The sequence below is a fragment of the Coccinella septempunctata genome, chromosome 9 (assembly GCF_907165205.1).
Source record: "Coccinella septempunctata chromosome 9, icCocSept1.1, whole genome shotgun sequence".
NCBI lineage: Eukaryota > Metazoa > Arthropoda > Insecta > Coleoptera > Coccinellidae > Coccinella > Coccinella septempunctata.
In genome coordinates this window covers 725995-751240 of record NC_058197.1, presented here as the reverse complement: position 1 = coordinate 751240, position 25246 = coordinate 725995, and the positions used below count along the sequence as shown (strand labels likewise).

Below are 25246 nucleotides of genomic sequence, written 5' to 3'. Positions count from 1 at the left end.
TCAATATACAAAGACAACAAACAAAAAATTGGGTAAAAAAAACTGTGGTACAAAAACTTACCAAGTTCAATTTGTCTGATATAAAAGTTGTTGTTAACATTAAGATTCGGAAAAATTGCATCCAAGCTTTGTCAAATTTCATCCCAAACATGGAAAAACAGCTACAACTACCATCGAAATTAATTGATTAAACAATCGAGAACAGGTGTTATTACGCGCAGACACTATAGACATATGAATAATTTTCATATCGGAATACGGGAATCACGACAAAGAAACAATAAATTTGTGTATAATTGACTCAAATCTTGGGTGTCAGTTCTGTGGTTTACCGTGTTATTTAATCTAATATGAATCATCTCGCTAATGTTTCTTTTCTTCCAATTACTTTCATAATCAAGTATTTCTACATTGTCAAAATCAAAATTATGGCTTTCCGCAAATCTATGGGAAGCTAAAGCTGTAGAACTGTCTTTATCCCGGAACCTATCATCACAGTCATATTTGTGCTGCCTGATTCTCGTCTTCAGCAGTTGTCTCGTCTGTCCCACGTAACATTTATTGCACCCCAAACATGGTATTTTATATACAATACTTGAACGGTTGATGTTAGGGGTTGGATCTTTAAGTTTCGAGAAAAGAATCTGCGTCGTCAAAAGGTTATAAAAGACGAGCTCTGTAGTTTTAGATTTCTGTTTTATTGAATGAGCAATGTTATGACTCAGGCCTGATATATAGGGAAACTTGAAGTATCTTTTTACTTGATCTTCTGAGCTAAGGGTTTCGTTAATTCTAGGGTTTAATGGATTATATTCATTTATTATTTTATTCACGAATGTTGTTGGGTAATTATTAATTTTTAGAATTTCTTTGATCTTTTTCATGTTTTCTTTATAATATATTTTTGAGCTGAGGTGTGTTGATCGGTAAATAAGGTTTTTAATGCTGCCCACTTTATAAGACCTAGAAGTTTCTGAATGAAAATTGACTAACCGGCCAGAGTTAGTGGGTTTTACATACCATTTTGTAAGCAAACTGCCATCTTCACCACGAACCACCTTTATGTCTAAAAAAGGTAGCTCTCCATCTTTCTCTCTTTCTATGGTGAATTTAATACGTGGATGATATGAATTGAATTCTGATAAAAGTTCATCAGCTTTATCCGAAGGTATGGCTGTGATTGTGTCATCTACATAAAGTTTGATGAAAGCAACGATAAATTTAAGTTTTAAGTTTTATTTTTCTAAGAAAAACACATAAACAGGAGCTCTGTATCAGGCCTATAGTTAGTTGCTTGGGTGCACCTTCGTATCACATATCACAATTTGTTCACAATATCCTATCTATGGTGAATTCGACATCACCCTATACAATAAAAAACTCGTATGAATTTGTGTCATTCAGTGAAACTATTGTTCTTCCGAAAGGCTTCATGCTGTACTCATTAGATGTGGTCTCGTTATTCACCAACATCCCTAGAGATCTAGTGCTTTCACTAATAAAAGAAAAATGGCTTTTTATTTCAGCATACACAGACATGCCAAAAAACTTGTTTATAGATATAATAGCTTATATATATGATTCTAGCTATTTCCAATTTGAGGGTGAATTTTACCAGCAAATCGATGGTTCTGCTATGGGAAATCCAGCTAGTCCGTCCTTGGCTAATTTTATTATGACATATCTGATTGAAAAGGTCCTACAAAAACTTAAATTTATCGTTGCTTTCATCAAACTTTATGTAGATGACACAATCACAGCCATACCTTCGGATAAAGCTGATGAACTTTTATCAGAATTCAATTCATATCATCCACGTATTAAATTCACCATAGAAAAAGAGAAAGATGGAGAGCTACCTTTTTTAGACATAAAGGTGGTTCGTGGTGAAGATGGCAGTTTGCTTACAAAATGGTATGTAAAACCCACTAACTCTGGCCGGTTAGTCAATTTTCATTCAGAAACTTCTAGGTCTTATAAAGTGGGCAGCATTAAAAACCTTATTTACCGATCAACACACCTCAGCTCAAAAATATATTATAAAGAAAACATGAAAAAGATCAAAGAAATTCTAAAAATTAATAATTACCCAACAACATTCGTGAATAAAATAATAAATGAATATAATCCATTAAACCCTAGAATTAACGAAACCCTTAGCTCAGAAGATCAAGTAAAAAGATACTTCAAGTTTCCCTATATATCAGGCCTGAGTCATAACATTGCTCATTCAATAAAACAGAAATCTAAAACTACAGAGCTCGTCTTTTATAACCTTTTGACGACGCAGATTCTTTTCTCGAAACTTAAAGATCCAACCCCTAACATCAACCGTTCAAGTATTGTATATAAAATACCATGTTTGGGGTGCAATAAATGTTACGTGGGACAGACGAGACAACTGCTGAAGACGAGAATCAGGCAGCACAAATATGACTGTGATGATAGGTTCCGGGATAAAGACAGTTCTACAGCTTTAGCTTCCCATAGATTTGCGGAAAGCCATAATTTTGATTTTGACAATGTAGAAATACTTGATTATGAAAGTAATTGGAAGAAAAGAAACATTAGCGAGATGATTCATATTAGATTAAATAACACGGTAAACCACAGAACTGACACCCAAGATTTGAGTCAATTATACACAAATTTATTGTTTCTTTGTCGTGATTCCCGTATTCCGATATGAAAATTATTCATATGTCTATAGTGTCTGCGCGTAATAACACCTGTTCTCGATTGTTTAATCAATTAATTTCGATGGTAGTTGTAGCTGTTTTTCCATGTTTGGGATGAAATTTGACAAAGCTTGGATGCAATTTTTCCGAATCTTAATGTTAACAACAACTTTTATATCAGACAAATTGAACTTGGTAAGTTTTTGTACCACAGTTTTTTTTTACCCAATTTTTTGTTTGTTGTCTTTGTATATTGAATAAATGTTTGTCTAGTCATCGTATTTATTATTCGATATTTATTATTTTGTGTATAATGTTTTCATCTATATCACATAAGTTTTTTAGTATTTAATTATGCAATTTATCGTTGTTTGTTAGCCGTCATTATTCTTGTTTTTTACTGGATTGTACTGATTAATTTCTTGTATCTCCATTGTAGCCTTGAAAAAGTTCGAATATACGGACGAAACGTCGGCATTTAGTTCAGCAGTCTTGTTCTTCACTACCTGTCCTAATTCCTATTAAAGTACTCGTTATGTAGAATGATAGTTCCAGATAATGTCCGAACCTCACTGGAATTAGCATCCTATGGACGTACATACAGGATGTACATTGGTCGTCCATACAGGATATACAATGGACGTACATACAGGATGTTCAGTGGACGTACATACAGTTTTCAAGGAGGCATCGTCGTCCACAGGGAACTGGAACCTCGTAAATATTGAGTCCATCGTAGTTGTTTGATCCCCCTTGGCTGCTCAAGAAGATTTGATCTCTCCGTCTTCATGTCGGTCATGATATTTGCCAAAAACACAAACTGTTTAATTATATTTTTTCAGTTTATCCATCCTCTATTTATAACAAATTTCACAATTGAAATTCATTGAAAACTTCAAACTTCGAATACTCTTACCCATTTGTATATTGTTTTTATGCATTGGGCAACAGCAACAAATGCCTAGTGGGGAATCTGCTATATCAGCAGTTCCTGAAGCAGCATTAGCATTTCCTTCGAAATAAAAGATAATTATTATTCTCTCCAAAAATTTTTCATTTGCAATAATTACTCCACATGCAGAAAATATACAAGTACTGTAATTTTTTTTTAATCTATAGAGTATGCAGGATATTTCATTAAGTAATTTCTGTTATGTTACTTCCAATCCAGTGTCATGTGAATTGAAATAAGAGACACGCGAGTCAATCAAAGTGTAACGCCTTTTTTCTCGGGGTACTCGAGCGCCAGCTATTCTTTAAAGGGAAAATAGCAAACCTACCCTGGTAGCTTCAAGCCGAAAACAAGGTTCGGTGTTATCTGGGGTGTAAGCGATAACCAGTGAAAGCCAAAATCAGCGTATACAAATTTTATTTGTCGACTCGTAAAAGGAAACACAAAGGGCTCTTCACAAAATCCGTACAGTGGTACATTCGATGAAATAGGTTGAAGAGAAACAGTCTATTTTACAAAGTTTTTCCGCGGAATCAGATATAAGCAACAATTAAGTGGTAAGATTAGGGCGTGAAACGGACGGAATTAAACAGGTCAACGTGGTACGGTGTTTACGGACATGTTCGCCAGCCAGAACCTTAGACCCACACTTACACGGACAAATATCAGACCTCAGCCAGGTTAGGGGATGAAGTGAGACGGCACAGACTTACGAAGGTTCACCTCTAGGTGCTTTCTGCACCCCCTGAGTATCCACGCTAGCGGAGTATCGTACTAGCAGCAGAGGTGAAGGTTGGAAAGTAAGGAAGGGTCGCCACCATAAAGTGTGTTGGGTAGCCCCTGAGTATCCACGCCAGCGGGGTATCCTATTAACAGTAGGGCTGGAGCTCAAACTGTGGTTTGGGACGGTTGCAGTTGGACGCTGAGGTTTCAAGACAATAATTACTAAGTGTTGTCTTACCTACGGTTTCTGGACGGGCACTTGCACTCAGAAAAGAAAATAATCAAATGAAAGTAAAGAAAAATTTTATCCGGAATAGCCAAAAAAAAAAAGGAAACTCAACTTAGGGGCCGAAAAATAAGTAGCGAAGGCATACGGCCGTTAATCATAAGTGAGTGACCTGCAGGGGGACATCTGATTTTATACCCACAAAGGGGAGTGCGGACATCAGATGTGCCCCGGCTGTCGAAAATCGGTAAAATTTGCGTCGATGAAGGAGTCTTAATTTCGACTTATCTAGACTGGCGAAAAAAACCCGGTTATCTTCCAGTTCAGGATGTTTTGTACGGTGCGACATCGTATTCGTATAGAACTGAAAAACGGAATAAAAACGATGCGGAAAGTTTAAAATTCCGAACGATGTCGGACTCCTAAATTGGAAACTGAAAATATTCCTCTCAAAATGAATTCGAAATAAAATCACTCAAAATGAAACAAAAAGATTATTCTAAAATGAGGGAGCATTTTGCTAGAAAAATATATCCTCATTACAGAAAGAAATATCATCTTGACAAGAGTGAGTGAGTTTGCAACCTTATGATTAAAAAAAGAACCACACCTTCGATGATGAATCCATTCATCATTGAATTAATATTATAGTATTTATAGTCGACCAAATCATAAAACTAACTGTTTATGGTTATGTCCCTGCAGTTTCCGTGACCCACCTGGTCGGAGGTTCAGGGAAGGCCTTTCCTTTGCGAATGGAAATAAGCTCATCATCATCTGGTTGAGGTCGCTGGTATATTCTGCGACATTCAACTTCTTTTTCTGGTTTCTAAATAATTATCCGAAATCAAACTTATAATTATACACAGCGTCCTTGCTTTCAATCGATTATGGTCGTAAGTTTTTTAGCTAGAAGAAATAGAGCATTGAAGTTCGATTTTTTCGATCATTTTTGAAGAACTTGATATTTCAAAAGCGTTTGAGTGAATTGAAAAGAAGTGCGTTGAAATAGCATTCAATACATACCATATGTCCCATTTCTGAAAACCTCCATTTTATGATAGATAGACAGATAGGTAAATCTTCTTTATTTCAAGTTTTATATAAAACATTACATAAAAGATGAAAAAATCAGTACTTACAATTTAGTACAAATTGTCAGAACCAAAATAATCTTCAAGACTATAAGGTTCCAGTTCTATCAAAATTCTCTTAATTAAATTCTTAAACTTAAATACACCTTCTACACACTTAATGTGATGCGGCAATTCATTAAAAACTCGGATACACATATAGTATGGTCCCTTTTCACTCAGAGTTAACCTATGATATGGATAGAAAAGATCTCTGTTTCTCGTGGAATATCTATGATTGACATCGTTTTGGAACTTATCTCTATTCTTAAATACAAACAAAAGACATTCATAAATGTATAAGGCATATACAGTCATTATATTCATAAGCTTGAATTTGCCTCTACAAGAGTCCCTAAACTTCATTTTGCACATGGTTCTCATTACTCTTTTTTGCACAACAAATACTGATTCCGCACTTGTATTGCTACCCCAAAAAATAATACCAAATCTGAGAACAGATTCAAAATTTGCATGGTATAAAATTTTTAATGTATTAACATTCATGTATTGAGCTACGACCCTGATTCCATAACCAATGCTAGATAATTTCAAACAGACCTTTTCAATGTGTATGTCCCAATTAAGAAATTCATCTATAGTAACACCCAAGAATTTAGTGCTTTTGACAGGTTTTATGTTGTTATTTCCAAGATTAATGTTGCTTGGTGCAGATATTTGACATTGCTTAGTACGAAAAAGTATTAAACTAGTTTTTGATTCATTTATTGTTAGCTTATTCATGGTAAACCAATTGTTGGTGTTCTCAAAGCAACTTTCTGTTTTTTCAATAATATCCGTTAAATTGGGTCCAGAAATCAATATATTGGTGTCATCAACAAAATTTGTGATTGAATCATCATTTAAAAGGTCATTTATATATATTATAAAAAGTAATGGCCCCACTATGGTTCCTTGTCCAATACCTACATCACTGTTACATATATCAGATTTTACATTATTTTCAACAATAACCTGTTGCTGTCTTCCCGAAAGAAATGATCGAATCCAAGCATTAGCATTACCTCTTATACCATACTTTTCAAGTTTGAACAAAAGTATATCATTATCTACACAGTCATATGCTTTACTCAGATCTATAAAAAGACCAAGTGACATGTTTTTATTCTCCAAGTTCTTTAAAATTACATTGATGAACTGATATATTGCTGTATTGGTTGATCTGCCTCTCAAGTATCCATGTTGAAATTCAGAAAAAAGATTGTCTTGATTCATGAAACTGAGTATTCTAGAACTCATGACTAATTCAAAAATTCTTGAGAACGCTGGTAAAAGACAAATAGGTCTATAGTTGTTGAGGTCATTTAAGTTACCCTTCTTGAATACTGGTTTGATCAAAGCATGCTTTAGTTGCGTTGGAAAAATTGAATATTTTATTGAGTTATTTATTATATGGGAGAGTACAGCGGCAAGTGAACTGATTGACAATTTTACAAGACTTACCGGTATGTCATCGTACCCACTACAGTGTTTGTTTTTCAGCTGGTTAGATAATTCAATCAATTCATCAATGCTCACAGGTTTGAGGAACATAGATTTGTCATTTTCTCTGATATTATTCACAAAGGGAATAGATTTTTGACTTATATGGATATTTTTTATAACTCTTATCAAATGTTCATTAAAGTCATTCGATAACTTTAAAGGATCTTCACAAACAATATTTTCTTGAGTTAAATTCTTTCCTGTTATTTCACGACATATAGTCCACATGGATTTTATTTTGCAATCAGATCTTTTGATTCTGTCCTCATATAATTTACTTTTCTCTGTGTTCAACATAATATCATAATCTTTTTTCAATTTATTGTATTGTGATTGGAATGAAACGTCAAATTCAGATAATAACTTTAAGTTGTCTAACTGTTGTTTGATTTTCTGTAGGGTGGGATTTTTCTTTGTAATTTGATATTTTTTATTTTTATACACTTGTTTAATTGGAAAACATTCATCGAATAAATTCAAAAACTCACGCATGAACGTGTGCCATTGATCATTTACATCGGACCTTTCTATGCAATAAACATTATCCCAAGTTTGTTCTTTTAGCTTACTAATAAATGCTGATTTATTATTCTCCTTGAAGAACCTTTTTCGAACAAGTTCATTAGCAACATTTTTAATTATATGAAAACTAACTTTTCGAGCTTTATGGTCAGATATATGATATTCCATAACCTCTGCTGATGTAATGTTCGAGGAATTTGTACAGATATTATCTAAACAGCTCTTAGAATGATCAGTTATTCTAGAGTACTCATCAATAAGTACCTTTATACAGAAATTGTTAAGAAACGACAAAAACCTATTTTTAACACTCCAGTACTCGCGCGGGGTACTACAATACCCCAGGCTCCACGTATTGTTTATGTATCTATCAGACGCGCGAGTACTGGAGTGTTAACAACATTCTCATCCTTCAATTCAATGTTGAAGTCACGTGCAATGAAGATGGTGCTATTAGAATCGATCTTCTCAACTAGAATTTTCCCCATGATCTCGAAAAATGTATCAATCTTTCCCTTAGGTGGTCTATGCACTGAGAGAACCACGAATTTCAACTTGTGAATGACACATTCCACAGCACTGCACTCAAATTCTCCCGTCACTGAGAGATCACTTATGTTTCGATATTTTCTTGCCGTGCACTGATTACTGATATAAATCGCGGAACCTCCGTGTTTACCTTCTTCACGGCACACACTTTCAACCAATTTGAAGTTTCTCAGGCCCATTTTATTGATTTGATCTTGAGATTTCCAATGTTCGGTTAAGCAGAGTATAAGGCAATCTGGATTGTCAGATAGAAGTTTTTCCAATTTGATGACGCTATTTCCCAGTGACCGTAAATTCTGATGAATTATACTTATCACTTGTCTGGAATTATACTTATTGATGTATTTTATTGTTGTTGGGGGTCTATCTTCTGCGTTAGGCTCCCTTTTTTGAAAAAAAACTTCGAAACTAAAGAACCTGCAGGCCACACGTTTTTATTCCATGCTTCCCTGAGATTTTCTCGGCGAATATTTACTCTCATCGATACATATTTATCTGGATGTCTAGATTGGTGTATCTCACAACTGGCATCGGGAAATTTCTCATTCAAAATTTCCAATAAATCACTGGGTTTTGTCTCGGGGTGAAGCCTGGTTACATGTAGGGAAACATATTTGGGAACCGTTTGAATGTTTCCTGCCTGGTTGTTCTGTCCTATCACGAATCGACGATTAGTCCTGCGTTTGACGAAATTCCATCCATCATCTCGATTGTCTTCTTGAACATTATCATGTTCTTTCATTCCTATAACTGACTTCGCTTCCATTATTGCTGAATTTACTTGCTCAGCTCGAAAAACAGGTTGTTTGTTGTTATTTCTTTTGAGGTTATGTATGGTATCGGCCTGTCTACTTGCCACATTTGAAGTGTCCTTGTCTTTGTTTACTATATTAGCGTATGTTATAATATTTGATCCACTGCTTATGTTTTCACTTCTTATCTGATGTGTTTTTTGTTGAGTATTCTCAATTCGGGGATATTTATTCAAATTATCAATTTTCTCCTTGAGTAAACTTATATTTTCCTCCAGGATAGAATTTTTTGAGTCTTTCTCTTCGACTAATTGGCGTAGCAATACATTCTCTGCTGAGATAACATTATGATCGCAATCAATTTTCTTATTTGCCATTAGTTTTCCTCTACAGGGATCACAAGCCCAGAAAATATTGGGATTTTCGGTAAGAATTCTTTGCCAGTTATCTTTAATGGCCACACAATTTAGGTGAAACTTATTTTCACAGAAGAAGCACTCTATATTTTTGCTCGAAACAATAAAATTCTCATAGCATTTACCACACACGTCTGTACTCGGCGACATCTTGAACGAGAACGGGACGTTCGAAATTATTAAAATTTCGCTAATTATGAGAAGGCCAATGTGAGCTTGGACACTCGGAGTTCTTTATGGCTGCCAACAACTTGTCCCAGGGGTATGGGGGCCAACAGCAAGTATTTCCTTTCAGCCATGTTGTTGGTACATCCTCTTCTGTGTCCTCCCCAATAAATTTCACCACTGTCAATGTTTTATTCCCATCCATATTTTCTATTATGTAAAAATTGTCAGTAAATGTAGGTATCTACAGCTATTAAATGTATTATTTGGTGGGGCATAAACTCGATTCGAATTCTAGAAACTTAGTTGAAGAAATATCCAATATAATCACTAATCAGTTTGATGAAATGTCATAATTTTCACTCACATAGTTGTAAGTGTTTATCGAGGTTGTAATTTTGTAGTATGCAAAATATTTTTATTTTTAACCTACATTAATGTAATATGATAAATAAAGTATAATTACTTATTATCCGAAGTTTGCTAATAAAGACTCAAACTTTGAATTATATAAGTATAATATAAGAAAATAATCAGTTCAGAATGCAGTAACTATGATAATGAATCAAACTTGATATGACAGAAAAAATTTCACGCAGGTAGAGTAGGTATTTGATAGTTATTTTCATAATAGACAAGTTGAAATCGAGAGAGATTTCAATTTCATCTATAGGTATTTCAGAAAAAATGTGTTCCACAGTTAACAACAATTTGTAAAATGTAATATTGAAAGGGTTACATATTTTTCTTCGAAATCTTATTTCATGCATTCATGAGAAATATCCCGGGAATCAATTAATTCACATAAACCAAAGTCGCTAGAAAGAAATATGCCCAATTCAGAAGACTTACAGGGAGATTCATAAAAGTTTTCTAGCTCCAGTAGGTAATTTCTGAACTAATAATTTTTTGAATTGTTTAGAATATGTGACATCAACTGAAATGGGACCATTAGAATGTGCAGTAGATGGTTCAGGATAATTTTTATGCGGTGGAGTGTTAGACGCTTTTTTTTTATTTCTCTTCTTCGGCAATTCGATGTATAATCTGTAGTAAAGGTTTATCAGTTTTCTGGATGTGCCTTTTCAAATTTTTCATCTGATTATCGAACGGAAACAACATCACATAGATGTAATGAGATGTATGTTGAACACCTTACAAAACAACGAAAGCTTCGACGAAATACTTCATACTTCGACACTACACTATATTAGATTTCCACCGCAGACTTGAGAAAAATGATAATGAAACATGGAGACTCAGGAAGTTTGAGTATTTCTCACAATCCACAACCTTTTCTTATATTAAAGGATCAAAATAAAATAAGAATAAACGAAATTCTGTTGCCTTCCACCTTCTAGCTTCATCTAGAGATCACGACTTACGATTAAATTCATTAGGAATATTGGAGGCCTGGCTCTGCAGCAATGACAGTTTGTTGGGAACTTTTTCGTTGATCCACAAACTCACTATATGCATATAATCCAAAGGAAAATCCTTGATCATATCAATTCCAGGAATCATTTCCAAAACTGACGTTCCCGTATGATGGTTTTCATCAACTTTGGCTCTGACATCCGCATCATTTCTTAAAGTGAAATTTTCTAGGTCTGGAAAACAGAATCTTCTCTCAACGTGAAAACCTTTTATTTTACTTTTTGAACATGAGTCATACCCACTGTGTCCCATAACTTATTTAATGTGAGATTTGGCTGGTACGTCACAAAAGAATGCTTTTACTCTTACCTGATATAAGCGGTCATTGAAAGAAACACCATGGTGTAAAACATCAATTGATTCGTTCACAAAAAATTTCAGGAAGTTATTGGCATCTTTTGGTTTTTCATTTCCATTATATATACCACAATCAATACTCGAAATGGAATTTCTGGTTGTTTTCTGATAATTCCGTTTCATATTCTTATTGTTGTCCCCTTACAAATAATATTAATGGTTGTGAGAAGACAACAATATATTTTTTTTACGATTTCGTAGTATGAATAATTATAACTAATTATCAAAAAAATCAAAAATTCAGCATGAAACAAAGAGGAACATTTGTTGTTCGTACAGGCATTCAATTCTTTCATAATATCTACCCCAGAGAGTACATTATTCATACTACATGTAAATTTGCCACTTCCCTCAAGCATAAAAACTTGCACTTACCTGGTTACTACCAAATATGCACACTGGAACTAGACACTATTGGCCAATCCAAAAATCTAGACGCCCTCTGCGGATTGAATTAAGAAACTACTTTGTCAGTACTGCAAAGTCAAAACAAATTTAGTTCCTTATGTTTTTTCTCATCTCACGTTGTCTAAAGTTATATTGGGATTATTGTCTGGGTTTCTGAATAGAAATATTGATTCCGAAAAAATATTGGGAAAGGTATTTATACCAGTGCTTTCAACTGGCAGGAGTAAGGTTAAACGATTTTTCTTTGCGAGATTTTTCAGCTAAATTCAATTGACGATTTAGAAATACAATTTCATAATTTTCATACTTCCAAATGAATGCTTTTTCTCATCTGTAAAACTTGTTCCATGAGCTGAATCATATTTGTGTCTCTTGAGATTTCAGTATGAGGAATACCTATATCAGAACATCGAATTGAAATACTTTAAATAGAAACTTCACAAACTCAGTATATGCCACCTCAACATTATTAGCTTGGTTTAGTTCAAGAAAGAATATGTGAAATCATAGGATTTTGTGTCTAGGTACAGTGGATCACCAATATCATCGCTCGATTTTAATCCACAATTCATCCTTTTCAAATGGAATGTATTTCCAAAGAATGTTGATCTTTCTTTACGAAATTAAATCAATCAATTCACTTCCGATAAATATCTCGATTTTCTAGAAAAACTCTGTTAGGCCGTACAAATCTCGTAAAGAGTACTGACAAACTAAGATGTCTAAAACTCTGGTTTATTCACTGATTCGATTTTGTTTTTAATTTCGTGGGGATATGGGATCAGTTCCCTTTTTTCCACTGTAGGTAGCGCTGTTTAGAATTTGACAGTGCATTGTCCATTGATATTTGAAAATAATCTGAATACTTTCCTTCGACTCACGAATATATTGTATTCATAAGCGATTATTGTTTGTGTGAAAATGTATTAGTTTCGAGAAAGGGATGTAGAACATTCATTTATTCAACACGTCGTTCAGTATGTTCAGTTTTCTGTATGGAGAATCAAGAACTACAGCTAAGAATTCGGTGTTGTTGGAATTTGAGGCAGAACCAAATCAGATGAACGAACATTCGGGACGGATATCTATAGCTAAGTTTCAAGGCAACTTCAGCAATATTTCAAAAAAACTGTATTGGAAATGCGTAATGTCAATTGTGGGCATGTATTGAGAAACAGAAATACATAAATCTATTCTAATCTGTTCTTCAAATATTCTTCATGAGTAGATATAGTAAAAATTCCCTTTCCGTCAACTGAATATATTGGACATTTGACCAATCTACTTTGTTTTATTAAAATCATATTGAATTCGATTTGTGAAACGGAAATTATCTTGAAGAAGAATAGTAAATACTCCTTCTAACCCTCACTCGATAGTGTTGAAATATTGACAGATTTATTTTTGCAACGAAAATTAAACTATAAGTGACAAATATTCCTTAACAGCTGACAAAATGGGTCAGTTCATATTTTGAACTCGTTGATCGATGTTCGAAATCAACGCAAAACAAAATAAAACGAGAGAGTATCTTTGGACTTCCTTTGGATAGACCGAAGCATGACATGGTGGCGCCGCCACGAAACTTATCCCATATCCCCGATTTTCTGAAATATTGATGCATGCAAAAAGTGACAAGTGCACACAACAGTGTTTTAGACATCTTATGACAAACGTCAAAGTTTGTTATCATTTCACAGCGCCCTCAACAGTAATTGGATTCGCGAATAGTTGTTCAACAAGCAAAAGGCAAAAATCACAAATCACAAAATATTACAGAAATGAGTTTCTCTTAAATATTCCCTTCATAACCTCACTATATTAATTTATTTTTTCGGTGTGTGAATTGGTATCGGTGGATTTTCCTTGTGATCCTTTTCCTTGCTTCTGCATTACGTTTTGAACCTAGTAAGTCTCTTAGATAAATCTAGGCTGAATATAGTATTTTTCCTTTATTCAGATAACGTTTATCAGCAACCCAGCTTATCTTGATACATTATGTCTACTGAGAGCCCCGGGGGCCGCCCCCGGGTCCCATCACTTCTTTCTCTCAGGGCCTCTAGTGCCCTGGACAATCTTGATTCACCCATTCACCTATTTTGATTAATTGATTATAGTCTTTTACGAGAGGAAATTTCAGTGTTTGGTGTATGAAATGTGCAAGGTATAAGAAACAAACAAAGATAGATTATTTTGGAATTTATTCAACGAAAAATTGACCTGAAACAAAGAAAAGGGGTAACGGAATAGAGAACAACAACGATTTTTCACACCTTTATACAGGAGTGGACAAACATGAGAGGGCTCGAGCTGGAGTATCCATAATAATCGACAAAAAAATGACAAGACATATTAAGTCTTGGGAAGCAATAAACCAACGCATAATTAAGATGACGATCTAGATAAGGAGAAGAACTATAACGATTCTCGGTGTGTATGCGTCAAATGACGATACTACAGTTCAAGTAAAGGATAATTTTGAAGATACTCTCAGAAATATAATCGACCAAGTCCCACATAGTCACGAAATTATTATTGGACCTCAATGGTAGAGTCGGGCAACAGATGAACAGTAACGTGGTGGGTAAATACGGAGAAGAAACGGTTAACGATAACGGTGTGAGACTGATCAACCTTTGCGAACAATTCGATTTGAAAATAACAAATACTTTTTTCCCACACAAAGATATACACAAGTACACCTGGTACCAACATACGAGAGGGCTTAAGTCAATTATAGATTATTTTATTATTCGACAACGTTCCGGTATAAGGATTCAAGACGTCAGAGTCAAAAGAGGCGCAGAGTGTGGATCCAACTATCAGCTACTGGAAGCAAAAATGTATATTCCCTTTGCTACGACTTGTTCCTCGACCAACACAAATAACATCAGGAAACTAGACTAGACATGAAGAAATATAATCTGAAGGGCTTTTTAGATGAAACCAATAAATGTTCATTTGCAAGAAGATTATAACAAAAATTGATTGAATCCGAGAGAACAACACAAGATGAATATGTACACATTTAACATGTATCCTCGAAACTGCTGTAGAAATTACTCAGAATATAACAGATCAGTAATAAGCAGGATTTCGTGCAGGGAGATCCACAATAGATAATTTATTCACCTTAAAAATAGTCTTGGAAAAGAGAACTCAGCGAAACAAAGAAACACATATAGCCTTTATAGATCTGGAGAAAGCTTATGATAGCGTTCCGGTATCCCAACTATGGAAAGCTATGAAAAAACTCGATATAAGACCAACATTCATTCGAACAGTTCAGCTTTATTACAAACAAAACTATGCTTCTGTCAAAATCGGCATGAAACTAACAGAATCATTCAACACGACAAAGGGACTTAGACAAGGGTGCTGTTTATCCCCTACGTTATTCAAAATGTATTTATACGAATCGCTCAAAGGCTGGACACGTAAGTGCAAGAATATGGGACGATATGCTGTATACTCTGTACTTTGCAGACGACCAGATCGCAATTGCAGAAGATCAACAAGCTTTGAGTTATATGGTCAGAAAACTGAATGGGGAGTATACTGCAGCGGGTCTCACGATGAACCTTAATAAGTGTGAATATTTAACCGTGGCTAGCGATGACAACAACAGCTTATCTCTAGAAAACGGATCAATAAAAACGTCAACAAAGCTAAATACCTGGGAGTTATCTTCAATAAAGATGGAAGTAGTAGAGATGAAATTCAGGACAGAATCACAAAGGGTCACAAAACCATAGGAGCACTCAATTCCATACTTTGGGAAAAAATATCAGAAAGAAAACAAATATGCGTGATATGAAATCGAAACACTATTCAGATGTAAGTACTTTTGCGATTTTAATTTGTAACTCTACATGTTTCGAGCTAATTCTGCCCATCTTCAGGAGTATAAAAATCACATAAGTGAAGCTGAAAAACAACAAAAACTCATGGAGAAAACGCAAAAATTCTCTACAGTAAAATACAAGGACAAAGTAAAGAAAATTCGAATAAAAAACATCCAAAAACGTTAAAAGCAACAAGCTAAAGCAAACTAATGAAAGCTTACAAAAGTCAAAAAACAGCAGTCAATTTATGAAGGTCAATTATATAAAATAAAACAAAGTCAACGGTATAAAAAAGTTTGAAAAAAAAAAGGTCGTTTATTTATGACATTCTACCTTTTTAGTTCAGCTTTATTCATGGCGTTTTTTCACACCCGCTATTTTTAGTTAGGACCTTTTTTAAAATTTTATATTTCCTCTTTTCAAACTTTTTTATACTGTTGACTTTGTTTTTATTTTATTTAATTGACCTTCATAATTTGACTGCCGTTTTTTGACTTTTGTAAGCTTTAATTAGTTTGCTTTAGCTTGTTGCTTTTATCGTTTTTGGATGTTTTTCACTTGAATTTTCTTTACTTTGTCCCTGTATTTTACTGTAGAGAATTTTTGCGTTTTCTCCATGAGTTTTTGTTGTTTTTCAGCTTCACTTATGCGATTTTTATACTCCTGAAGATGAGCTGAATTAGCTCGAAATATGTAGAGTTACAAATTAAAATCGCAAAAGTACTTACATCTGAATAGTGTTCCGATTTCATATCATGGATCTCCCAGATGTTAGGACATTCAATTCTAAACAAATATGCGTATCTACGAATCAATAGTTCAGAGTATTATGTTGTATGGCGCGGAAATATGGGATTCAAGTAAGACCAACAAAAAGAAGCTACTGGCCACAGATATGGACTTTCTAAGAAGGAGTTGTGGAAGATCGAGACTGGAGAGAGTAAGTTGACGACGTAGATAGAAAACAGCCGACGTGGTTCGGATGTACAAAGAGAATGGGAGATATCAGATGGCCGAGGAAAATATTGGAGTGGATACCTCCAGAAAGACGAAAGAGAGGAAGACCAAGACGAAGCTGGAGAGATGACGTCGTTCTTCGCCATGGAAGCAAGAAACTTGGAGGGATATATATGTTTAGACAGAAGGAATTGAAAACTGGTAACGGAGAGGCGGCGAGAGCCGTAGATAATCCGATATAAATATAATTTCAGTGTTACAACAGACTACTAGTGATTCACAAAATGAGGAATTAAAACAGCAATTTGATAACCTTTCACAGGTTATTTCCCAACACAAGAACCCAGTTACTCCCAGAAAAACGTTAAGATACAGAACCTCAGATAGAGGTCCATTTTGTACCATCATAGAATCCATCTCTGCAAATATTAGTAACCTTAATCCAATGAATGTTGGTGAAATGCTGTACATTTTACATTTCCTAATGAACTTTTTAGGATTTTCACTCCCAATCTCTGAAACAAAATCATATTCAAGCCCAATGCAGGGGCACCTCCAGATGTGTTTCCTACGGTGGTTCCAATGATTCCCAAAACGATTGCAGCGCCCCCATTACGTGCATTTTCTGTAGGGGCCCTCACCTTGCTAATGATAAACAGTGTCCGGAATATTTTAGACAAATAAAAATAAGAAAATTGATGGCATATCATAATCTTTCGTTATATGAAGCCAATCAAGCCACCAGAAAACAAACGGCCCTATTACCCTCGGAAATTCCGTAACCTCAACAACGCACTACTCATAGTCCGCCTTCCTCTTTCTCTGCTCAAACGCGTAAAAACCTTTACGAACTTCCACTAAGACACCACTTAAAAAAAAGAGAAATCAGTAGGATATGATAAGGAAGCACATACCCAGGCCCTTTTGACATATACTCCAATGAATATGAATTGCTTGTCCCCAAATCCCTCCCCTTCTCACTCTTCTCATCCCCCACAGAAAATCATAATTACTGAGTCAATACTTCAAACACCACTTCCACTCTCCTTTAATGACGAAGGTTCTTCCAACATGCAAATAATAGCCAACAATGATGAAAATGTTCAACTACCTACTACGTCGTTCGACTTGAGCATGGAGGACTCTCGTTCTAGCTCAAACTAAACTAAACATTTTTTTGTTGTTAAGTATTCTTGTTTTTTCCTTCTTTGTTTGATCTCTCATTCGCTGTTTCGACCTTGGTTGAGCTCTCTCTAAGTTTCCTCGCCTGCACCCTATTACAGGACAATCAATGGCTCGTCTTAAGATCATTCACTGGAACATTCATTCACTCATGCAGAACATGGTCGATTTGCTTCTGTGTTTAGGACACTAATTCAACGATGTCATTTACAATAAATACAAGCAACATGTGGAGCCTATGGCTTGTCTTGATTTGAAACTAGAAAGTCAAAATATGCTTCATAGGCTTCAGAGGGAATATGAGATGTCTTTAATTCGTATTTCACGTCACGAATTATAATAAATTGACCACCAAGATTGTCTGGGCTTGTAAACAACACCTGATCGTTGTTTATGACTCGAGTGCCCTCTAGCGGCACCTTGTAAACGTAAATACCCCACCCTCATCGCGGGGTCATTTTGAATTATTAAAAATTATTAAAAAAATGGAGAGTGAGTATTAATACTATAACTATCACAAAAGCGAACTTTATACCAAAAAAGGGTATTTTCTTTTCGTGTTTGTGTATAATTAACCGGAAAATCCTAGTATAAACGTTAGGACAAAGAACGAAAATTTTTTTGTAGAGTCGTGTTATAGATTGGTCCCTCTCGGCAACTTTTCTGCAAGGAGCCAGATGATGGTTCTTGACGTGATGTCTTACCGAATGTTCTGTATCTATTCCCCCTGACGTTAGACTTTCAGTCCCCTTCTTTAGAACTCTGTCCCAACATTTCACCTCCGAATTTCTGGTGGTGGGAGATTTGAATACGCAGAATCCGCAATGGGGACCCGGAGTTAGTAACCATAATGGTGTGGTACTTGAAACGTTTCTGCGATCCGAGGATCTCATCCTCCTGAACGAACGATGGCACCCCTACTCGGTTGACCCCCCAGGTGCCAACCCCAGTACTCCGGACGTTGCTTTTTGTATATCAATGATGGCCCTAAGAACTCTGTGGTCGGTTGACCGAGCTTGGCACGCCGCCTGTCTGCTCTTTTCATATTATATTTCCTAGTGGAGTATATTTTAATCCCATTAACCTGTACCCCACTAGGAAATATAATATAATATGAAAAGAGCAGGCTGGCTGGGATACACCTCCTATCTCAGTGATGAGATGCTCAGGGAGGGTTTAGATGGTGCAGAGATTGACGGAATTCCCAGCGTCATTTCTTGTGCAGCCAATAGGTTTGTTCCTAAGTATAAGCTCCCGTATCCGGCAATTTTAGATTTCACTGGTGGGACGACGAGGTAGCTGCAGCGGTGGAGGAGAAAAGGTCAAAATTTAGATCATATCGAACTTGACCTAACCATAGAAATTTCCTTGCGTTAAAACAGGCTAGAGCAAATTGCAGAAGGCTCATGCGAGAAAAAAAGAAAACCTCTTTCCGATCCTTCTGTGACAATTTGGATTTTATATCAGTCCCTAGAATGTGAAGAGCTGTCAAGAGGTTCTCTGGTGGTTTGCCCTCGACATCTATATCCCCGCCTTCTAAAGAGTGCACGCTTACCATTTTAAAGAATTCAGAGAAGACGGACCCTAACCTCCCACGACTTGTGGAGGTTGACGACTCTTGCCCCCCGTTTTTTTTGGATGAACTTCTTCTAGCCCTGATGAGGGGTGTAAGGAGAAAGGTTGCGTTTTATAGCCTCTCCTCTCAAATGCCAACCTCGCCTACTCGCGGTGCACCCTGTTCTTACGAACGAGGCTCTGGCGACCGAACATGAGCGGTATAACTCTGTTTCCCACAATTACGTAGCCTAAACATTGGCTTGAGCAGGAAATGGCTCTCTGCGTTGCTCAAGTTACGTCTCAGACCTTGTCGTCTCAGGATACCTGTGCCACAGGATAATCTAGTCGTAGCCGCAACCAAAGTTGCACTGACAGCGTTACCAGTGCAGCTTTTGAACACCTTCTAACGCAGCTTCTACAAAAAGATGGATCAGTCGAACAGGACAAAATTCGTATCCGGAGGTAAAATACCCTCCCATTCGGATCTCCGGGGGAGGGTGCCTGAGCGAGTGAATCATCGAACAAACAGCAATGAAAAGCACATAGCTTTTGCAGCATGGAACGTCAGAACCTTGCTAGACAACCCCAAGGCCGACCGACCAGAGAGGCGTACTGCCCTAATCGATAAGGAACTGCAACGAACATCCATTGCAATAGTTGCTTTAAGCGAAACACGCTTTTCGGACGAAGGTAGCTTGGTAGAACAAGCGTATACTTTTTTCTGGAAAGGCTTGCCGGAAGGCGAAATCAGACAACATGGCGTAGGCTTTGCCATTAGAAACGACCTGGCCGCCAAACTTACCGAAAATCCAGTTGGTATCTCAGAACGTTTAATGACCCTACGTTTTCCTGCAGCAAATAACACGTTTGTGAACATCATTGCAGTATACGCACCCACTTTGAACTCCTCTGACAACTTAAAGGACACTTTTTACGAAACACTCGTTGCTACATTAAGTAAAATCCCAAAACGGGAACGAATTATTCTCCTTGGAGACTTCAACGCTAGAGTGGGCAGAGGTCAAGACTCAGAACTATGGCCGGGAATAATAGGGAAACACGGCACAGACAGCATCAATTCGAATGGAGAACGTCTGCTGGCTCTTTGTGCAGAACACAATCTGTGTATAACGAACACCTATTTTATTACGAGACCCAATTCAAGGGGGACCTGGCGCCACCCGCGCTCAGGGCATTGGCATACCCTCGACTATGTGATCGTGAGAAGGAAAGATCTGAAAGAGGTGTTGGTCACTAAACCCAGAGCAGATCTGGAGTGCTGGACTGATCATAGGCTGGTAATCTCGAGAATGAAAATCTCAATGCGCCCAAAATACCAACGCAAGCCGAAGTATCTAAGAGGGCGCCTTCAAATATCCGAACTACAAAACCCTTCTACAAAGGACAGATTCACAGCTGCCGTCAAAGATTACCGGATTATAACGACGACATTGAGACTCATTGGCTCCGTTTCAAGTCATCCCTCACAAATACAGCGAAAGAAATACTGGGCACAGAACGCTCCCGAAAATCCCCAGACTGGTTTGCCGACAGCGAAACTCATATCGCACCCCTTTTGGACGCAAAACACAAAGCGATGAAAACCGCAATTAACAAGCCTGGCGATGTTGCAGCCCAAATAGGTTTCATAAACATAAAACGCGAGGTCCGTCAAGAAATAAGAAAAATCAAGGACAGCTGGTGGAAAGAAAAAGCTAGGGAAATACAAGCTTACGCCGATAACCATGACTACAGGCGTTTTTTCGAAGCTATTAAAACTGTTTACGGTCCAAGCAGAAAAGCTAGCTTTCCTATAAGAGATGCTCATGATGCTATTCTAACTGATGATAGAAAAATTCTCGAAAGATGGAAGGAGCATTACTCACAGGTCTTGAATCAAAATAACGACTCGGATTTATCCATTTTAGACCTCGATATAAGGAATTATTTATTTATCACTGGAGAGAAAACCGATGGCCGATTAGTTGAAATAAAGAGGTTTCCGATACAAATTCGAATCAAAATTCGCCATCTATTTAGGAACAACCTGTAACTTTTTTCTCTTGCATATTAGGGTAGTAAAATCTAAAACATGGCTTAAGTAACAGTTCCTGAAAATTTCATCTTTTTGGCGTGAAGAAAAAAGAAATAGCTGAAAATTCAAGACGAAAAACAGTTTTTTGTGAATAACTCAGAAAATATCCACTTTAGAGCAAGGGTGTGATGCATACACTCACATTATTTTATAACGTAGATTCAATATCTGCCATAAAAAATGGGGTTCTAATTTGAAAAAATTGTTTTTTCCCGATTTTGTCATCCCTAACTTTGAAAGCGATTTTTTCACCCCCTGTATCATGAATCGCGATTTCGATTTTCAAAGTGGATACATCAATCTTACATCTTGAAAAATCCCAAAAATGAAAATTTTCCATCAAAAAACCTCGAAGTTATTCTTGTTTCAGCGGAGCTCTATTTTCGATTTTTTTTTCCCGCTCATAGAGAATTTTCCAACCAAAACTGAAAAATGTTACATCAAAATAACTTGAAATTTTCTAAGGAATCTATTTCTGCAATAAAAAAATGGTGTTCTTATTTGAACAAAGGAAGTTGACGTCATTTTCGGAAAAACCGGAGGTGCTCATGCCTTGAAAATATTTTAGATTTCATCAGCATCGTGAAATATTTATAAGTGCTGAATTTCATGAAAATACTGCAGTAGTTTCCCGTATAAATATGGGTGAGGTTCCTCGTTAAAGACCCTGTATATTTCCAATGAATATGGAAATAATATGATGGAGTATACTGACAGGCAAAGTAGGGCAAGGAAAAAACCTACGTCAATATATTATTACAACAAACTCATGGGTGGTGTAGACCACCAGGACCAACTGTCCTTGTGAGAGAAAAACTCTCAGGTGGTATAAAAAAAAGGAATCCATATCATTCACCTTATGTTACTAAATTCTTTCTTTCTATATGAAAATATTCAGAAAAGAGCACAAATCTTTATGAATACATAATGTCAGCAATAAAAAAAATGTTGTTCATTCAGACAGCAAAAATTCCTACACTGAGAAAACCAGAAAAAAAAACACAAACTGTCACGAATTACATCAAAAGGTGAGGATGGTCGGACAAAAAGAAAAAGATGCAGTTTGCCATGAGAGGAAAGAGAGAAAGATGACTCTATATTATTACGAACAAGTCCTGGTCAACCTGGGTTGTGTTGTGTGGGCAATTGCTTCGACATATTTCATAAATAGAAATTCAACATTTTCTCTTCATTTTGACCCTTGGTAGCTATTTTAATGAATGTTTTTTTCCAAATATTGCAATATTTAAGTTCCCAAAAATACGTACTTGCATTCATTCGCGCTATTCAAGGATAATTAAATTTTTTTATATTTTTTGAGAATAAATGTATATATTTTTTTTATATTTTTTTAGAATAAATGTATATATATTTTTATGTTTCTTAAGGATAAATGTTTATATTTTGTATGTTTCTTATGAATTAATATTTATTTCAGTTTTCAGTTATAGTATTCGCAGAATTAACGAATGTCACACATGCGTCACAGTGCGCACTGGACAACAAATTCGTCATCAGATGCGCATGATGACAACTTACCACCGTCAGTACAAGGTTGGCCGGAAGCTGGCGGAAAGGGGGTGTGACCGGGTTTTTCAGGCTCGGCGGAGGGGCCGGGAAGAAACCGTCTCAGTGAAGATGGTGCCCTTCAACGTGGATGCGATCAGGGAGGTACAGCTCCTGGATGACATCACTCACCCAAACGTGGTGAGACTGACCGAGGCCTTGGTGTCCCCCCCCCCCAGACACATACATGGTGATGCCACTATACCAAGGCGACCTATTGGACCTGATTAAGAAAAAGGACCGAGGGCGACGGTACCGGGGTTCTACCGTATATTGCGTCAGGTGGCGGAGGGGATAGCCGCCTGTCATCAGGAGCACATCGTCCACCGTGATCTGAAACCGGAAAATGTGCTCCACCGGGACGGCCGATACGTGGTGGCTAATCTGGAACTGGCCTGTGAGCTGCAACCGGGACAGGGTCTCCTAACCGATCTGGTTTGCACCAGCTTATACTGGGCCCCAGAACAACACCGGGGAGACCCGTATGGAGAAGGGGTGGGCCTTTGGGCACTCGGGTTGGTGGCACGATATGTCGCCACCGGTCTGATCCCACAACCAAAAGACCGATACTCCGGTGCGGAGCTGGCAAGCTTAAGCTCCCCTGTCCGGTGGTTCATCGAGGGATTGCTCATAATCGATCCGATCCTTCGGCGACCCGCGGGGCAATGGGATGGGGCGCGGCACTGAGTATGGAGGTCTGGACAGGCCCAGCCTGACTTCCACCGTTGGTTCCAATGCCACCACTGTCTGTATCTCCATCTTTCCTGCTGACAACCCCGGCCGTCATAAGGCCTGTCCAAGCCGATCCCATACCGTTGTCCCCGAGTTTGGCTGCTCGGTTGAAGGAACAGCCGAATTTCCGAGAGTAGTCAGCTCCTCTGAGGAAGAGGGTGGCGGCTCTCTTACCCACGGCCGAACCGAAGAGGCACCGAGCCCGTCACCACTTCCTTTTTCCGTCAGGCACAGTCAGGCGAATGTGGGTCCCACCTAGGGGAAAAACAACCGTAAGGAAATATACCCGTTTTTAACCGCCTTACTAATAACCACATTTATGGCCGTATGCACCGTTTGATTGAACGAAGCTTAAGCTCTAAAACGACGTTTAAGCATAGAATCTCTATGGAAAAAAAGATGTTTAAGGAATTAATCTCGTTTAATGTAACGGTTAATACGACCATAAATCTGTTATTTCACACAGGGGTGTTAACAAATCCCTCTTGTCCTTTCAGATTGACCACCGCTGGCGATATGGAGTTGGGATGGAAAGAACCGAAGGACTCCGTCCAAAGGACTGCACATCCGTTAGGACCCTTAGAAAAACGCACCACGAACCTGAGGTTTCAGCCCGACTATTGTCGCCGTCGGCTAATTGCCGGAAACGTAAAGGATATCTAGCACAAAAAGGAGACCACCGTACCTCCCCTGCAACCGAGGTCAAGACACTCGCCTACGAACTGGCATTGAGCTTCAGACCAGACTACCGCCTGCCCAGCGTACCGTGGGAACCATGGGCCCAAACGTCTATCTCGAAATCTGTCCAGGTATGTACTGGCGGTGTGGACAAGGACAACATAATAGGACGGAATGTACCGGAAGCACTTTTAGATTTTCGAAAAAAAATTGTTTGTGCTGAATTGTGCTAGGTTTGTGCCGTTGAAATTCTTCCTTTATTATTATTACCGGTTCTCGAAATGTTTCACAAAATATTGAATTAGCCAGCCCAGCACTTATCGAAAAAATGAGTTTTAGCAACTGAAACAGGTTGTACTATGCATTTACAGTGTTGAGCCGTTCAAATTTTTGCGAAAGTCCCTCCCCTCTCTCGGAAAATCGAAAATAAATAAAAAAGTTGTAATAAAAAGGGAAGTTTTCAAACGTACCCCCTCATTTTAGATTACTCCTTTTAGTTTCATTCTCGTCATTTTATTTTTGAATTAATTTTCAGAATAATCTTGTTAAATTTCCAATTCAGGATTCCGACATCGTTCGGAATTTTAAACATTCCGCACCGTTTTTATTATTATTATTATAATTATTATTTATACAATAAGAATTTAGGTCTAACCTATAAACTCAGAAAAAGAAGAAAATATAAAGCGTTCACATGCTGAAACTTAGCTGAATACAAATAAAAAAAAAACGAAAAAAAGAAAAAAAAAATCACACATTCGCTCCACCACCAGTCCACCCATCAAAAGAGTTCTTGAACCCATTCACAGA

General features: G+C 37.1%; 3 protein-coding genes across 3 annotated transcripts; all 3 read left to right on the top strand.

Annotated features, from left to right (window-relative positions):
• The first annotated feature begins 1253 nt into the window (after window positions 1–1253).
• Window positions 1254–3159, top strand: LOC123320343. The gene is made up of 2 exons (XM_044907640.1): window positions 1254–2873; window positions 3118–3159. The coding sequence occupies exon 1, from the start codon at window positions 1346–1348 to the stop codon at window positions 2687–2689; it is 1344 nt and encodes a 447-aa protein (XP_044763575.1). The 5' UTR covers window positions 1254–1345; the 3' UTR covers window positions 2690–2873; window positions 3118–3159.
• Window positions 3160–22987: 19828 nt separating this feature from the next.
• On the top strand, window positions 22988–23713 carry LOC123320581 (sperm motility kinase 2B-like). Its single transcript, XM_044907937.1, has 2 exons — window positions 22988–23216; window positions 23265–23713. The coding sequence occupies exons 1-2, from the start codon at window positions 22988–22990 to the stop codon at window positions 23711–23713; spliced, it is 678 nt and encodes a 225-aa protein (XP_044763872.1).
• Window positions 23714–23760: 47 nt separating this feature from the next.
• Window positions 23761–24421, top strand: LOC123320580. Its single transcript, XM_044907936.1, has 3 exons — window positions 23761–23864; window positions 23914–24030; window positions 24256–24421. Exons 1-3 carry the CDS (start codon window positions 23761–23763, stop codon window positions 24419–24421), a joined length of 387 nt encoding a protein of 128 aa, XP_044763871.1.
• Window positions 24422–25246: the final 825 nt, after the last annotated feature.

What these genes read in the sequence shown, in the direction of transcription:
- LOC123320343 (XM_044907640.1), top strand. Translation starts at nt 1,346, where the DNA reads ATGGTGAATTCGACATCACCCTATACAATAAAAAACTCGTATGAATTT.
- LOC123320580 (XM_044907936.1), top strand. Translation starts at nt 23,761, where the DNA reads ATGCCACCACTGTCTGTATCTCCATCTTTCCTGCTGACAACCCCGGCC. An exon ending in TCCCCGAGTTTGGCTGCTCG is followed by an intron (nt 23,865 to 23,913) that starts GTTGAAGGAACA and finishes CCTCTGAGGAAG; the next exon opens with AGGGTGGCGGCTCTCTTACC. An exon ending in CACCTAGGGGAAAAACAACC is followed by an intron (nt 24,031 to 24,255) that starts GTAAGGAAATAT and finishes TTGTCCTTTCAG; the next exon opens with ATTGACCACCGCTGGCGATA.
- LOC123320581 (XM_044907937.1), top strand. Translation starts at nt 22,988, where the DNA reads ATGACAACTTACCACCGTCAGTACAAGGTTGGCCGGAAGCTGGCGGAA. An exon ending in CCCCCCCAGACACATACATG is followed by an intron (nt 23,217 to 23,264) that starts GTGATGCCACTA and finishes ATTAAGAAAAAG; the next exon opens with GACCGAGGGCGACGGTACCG.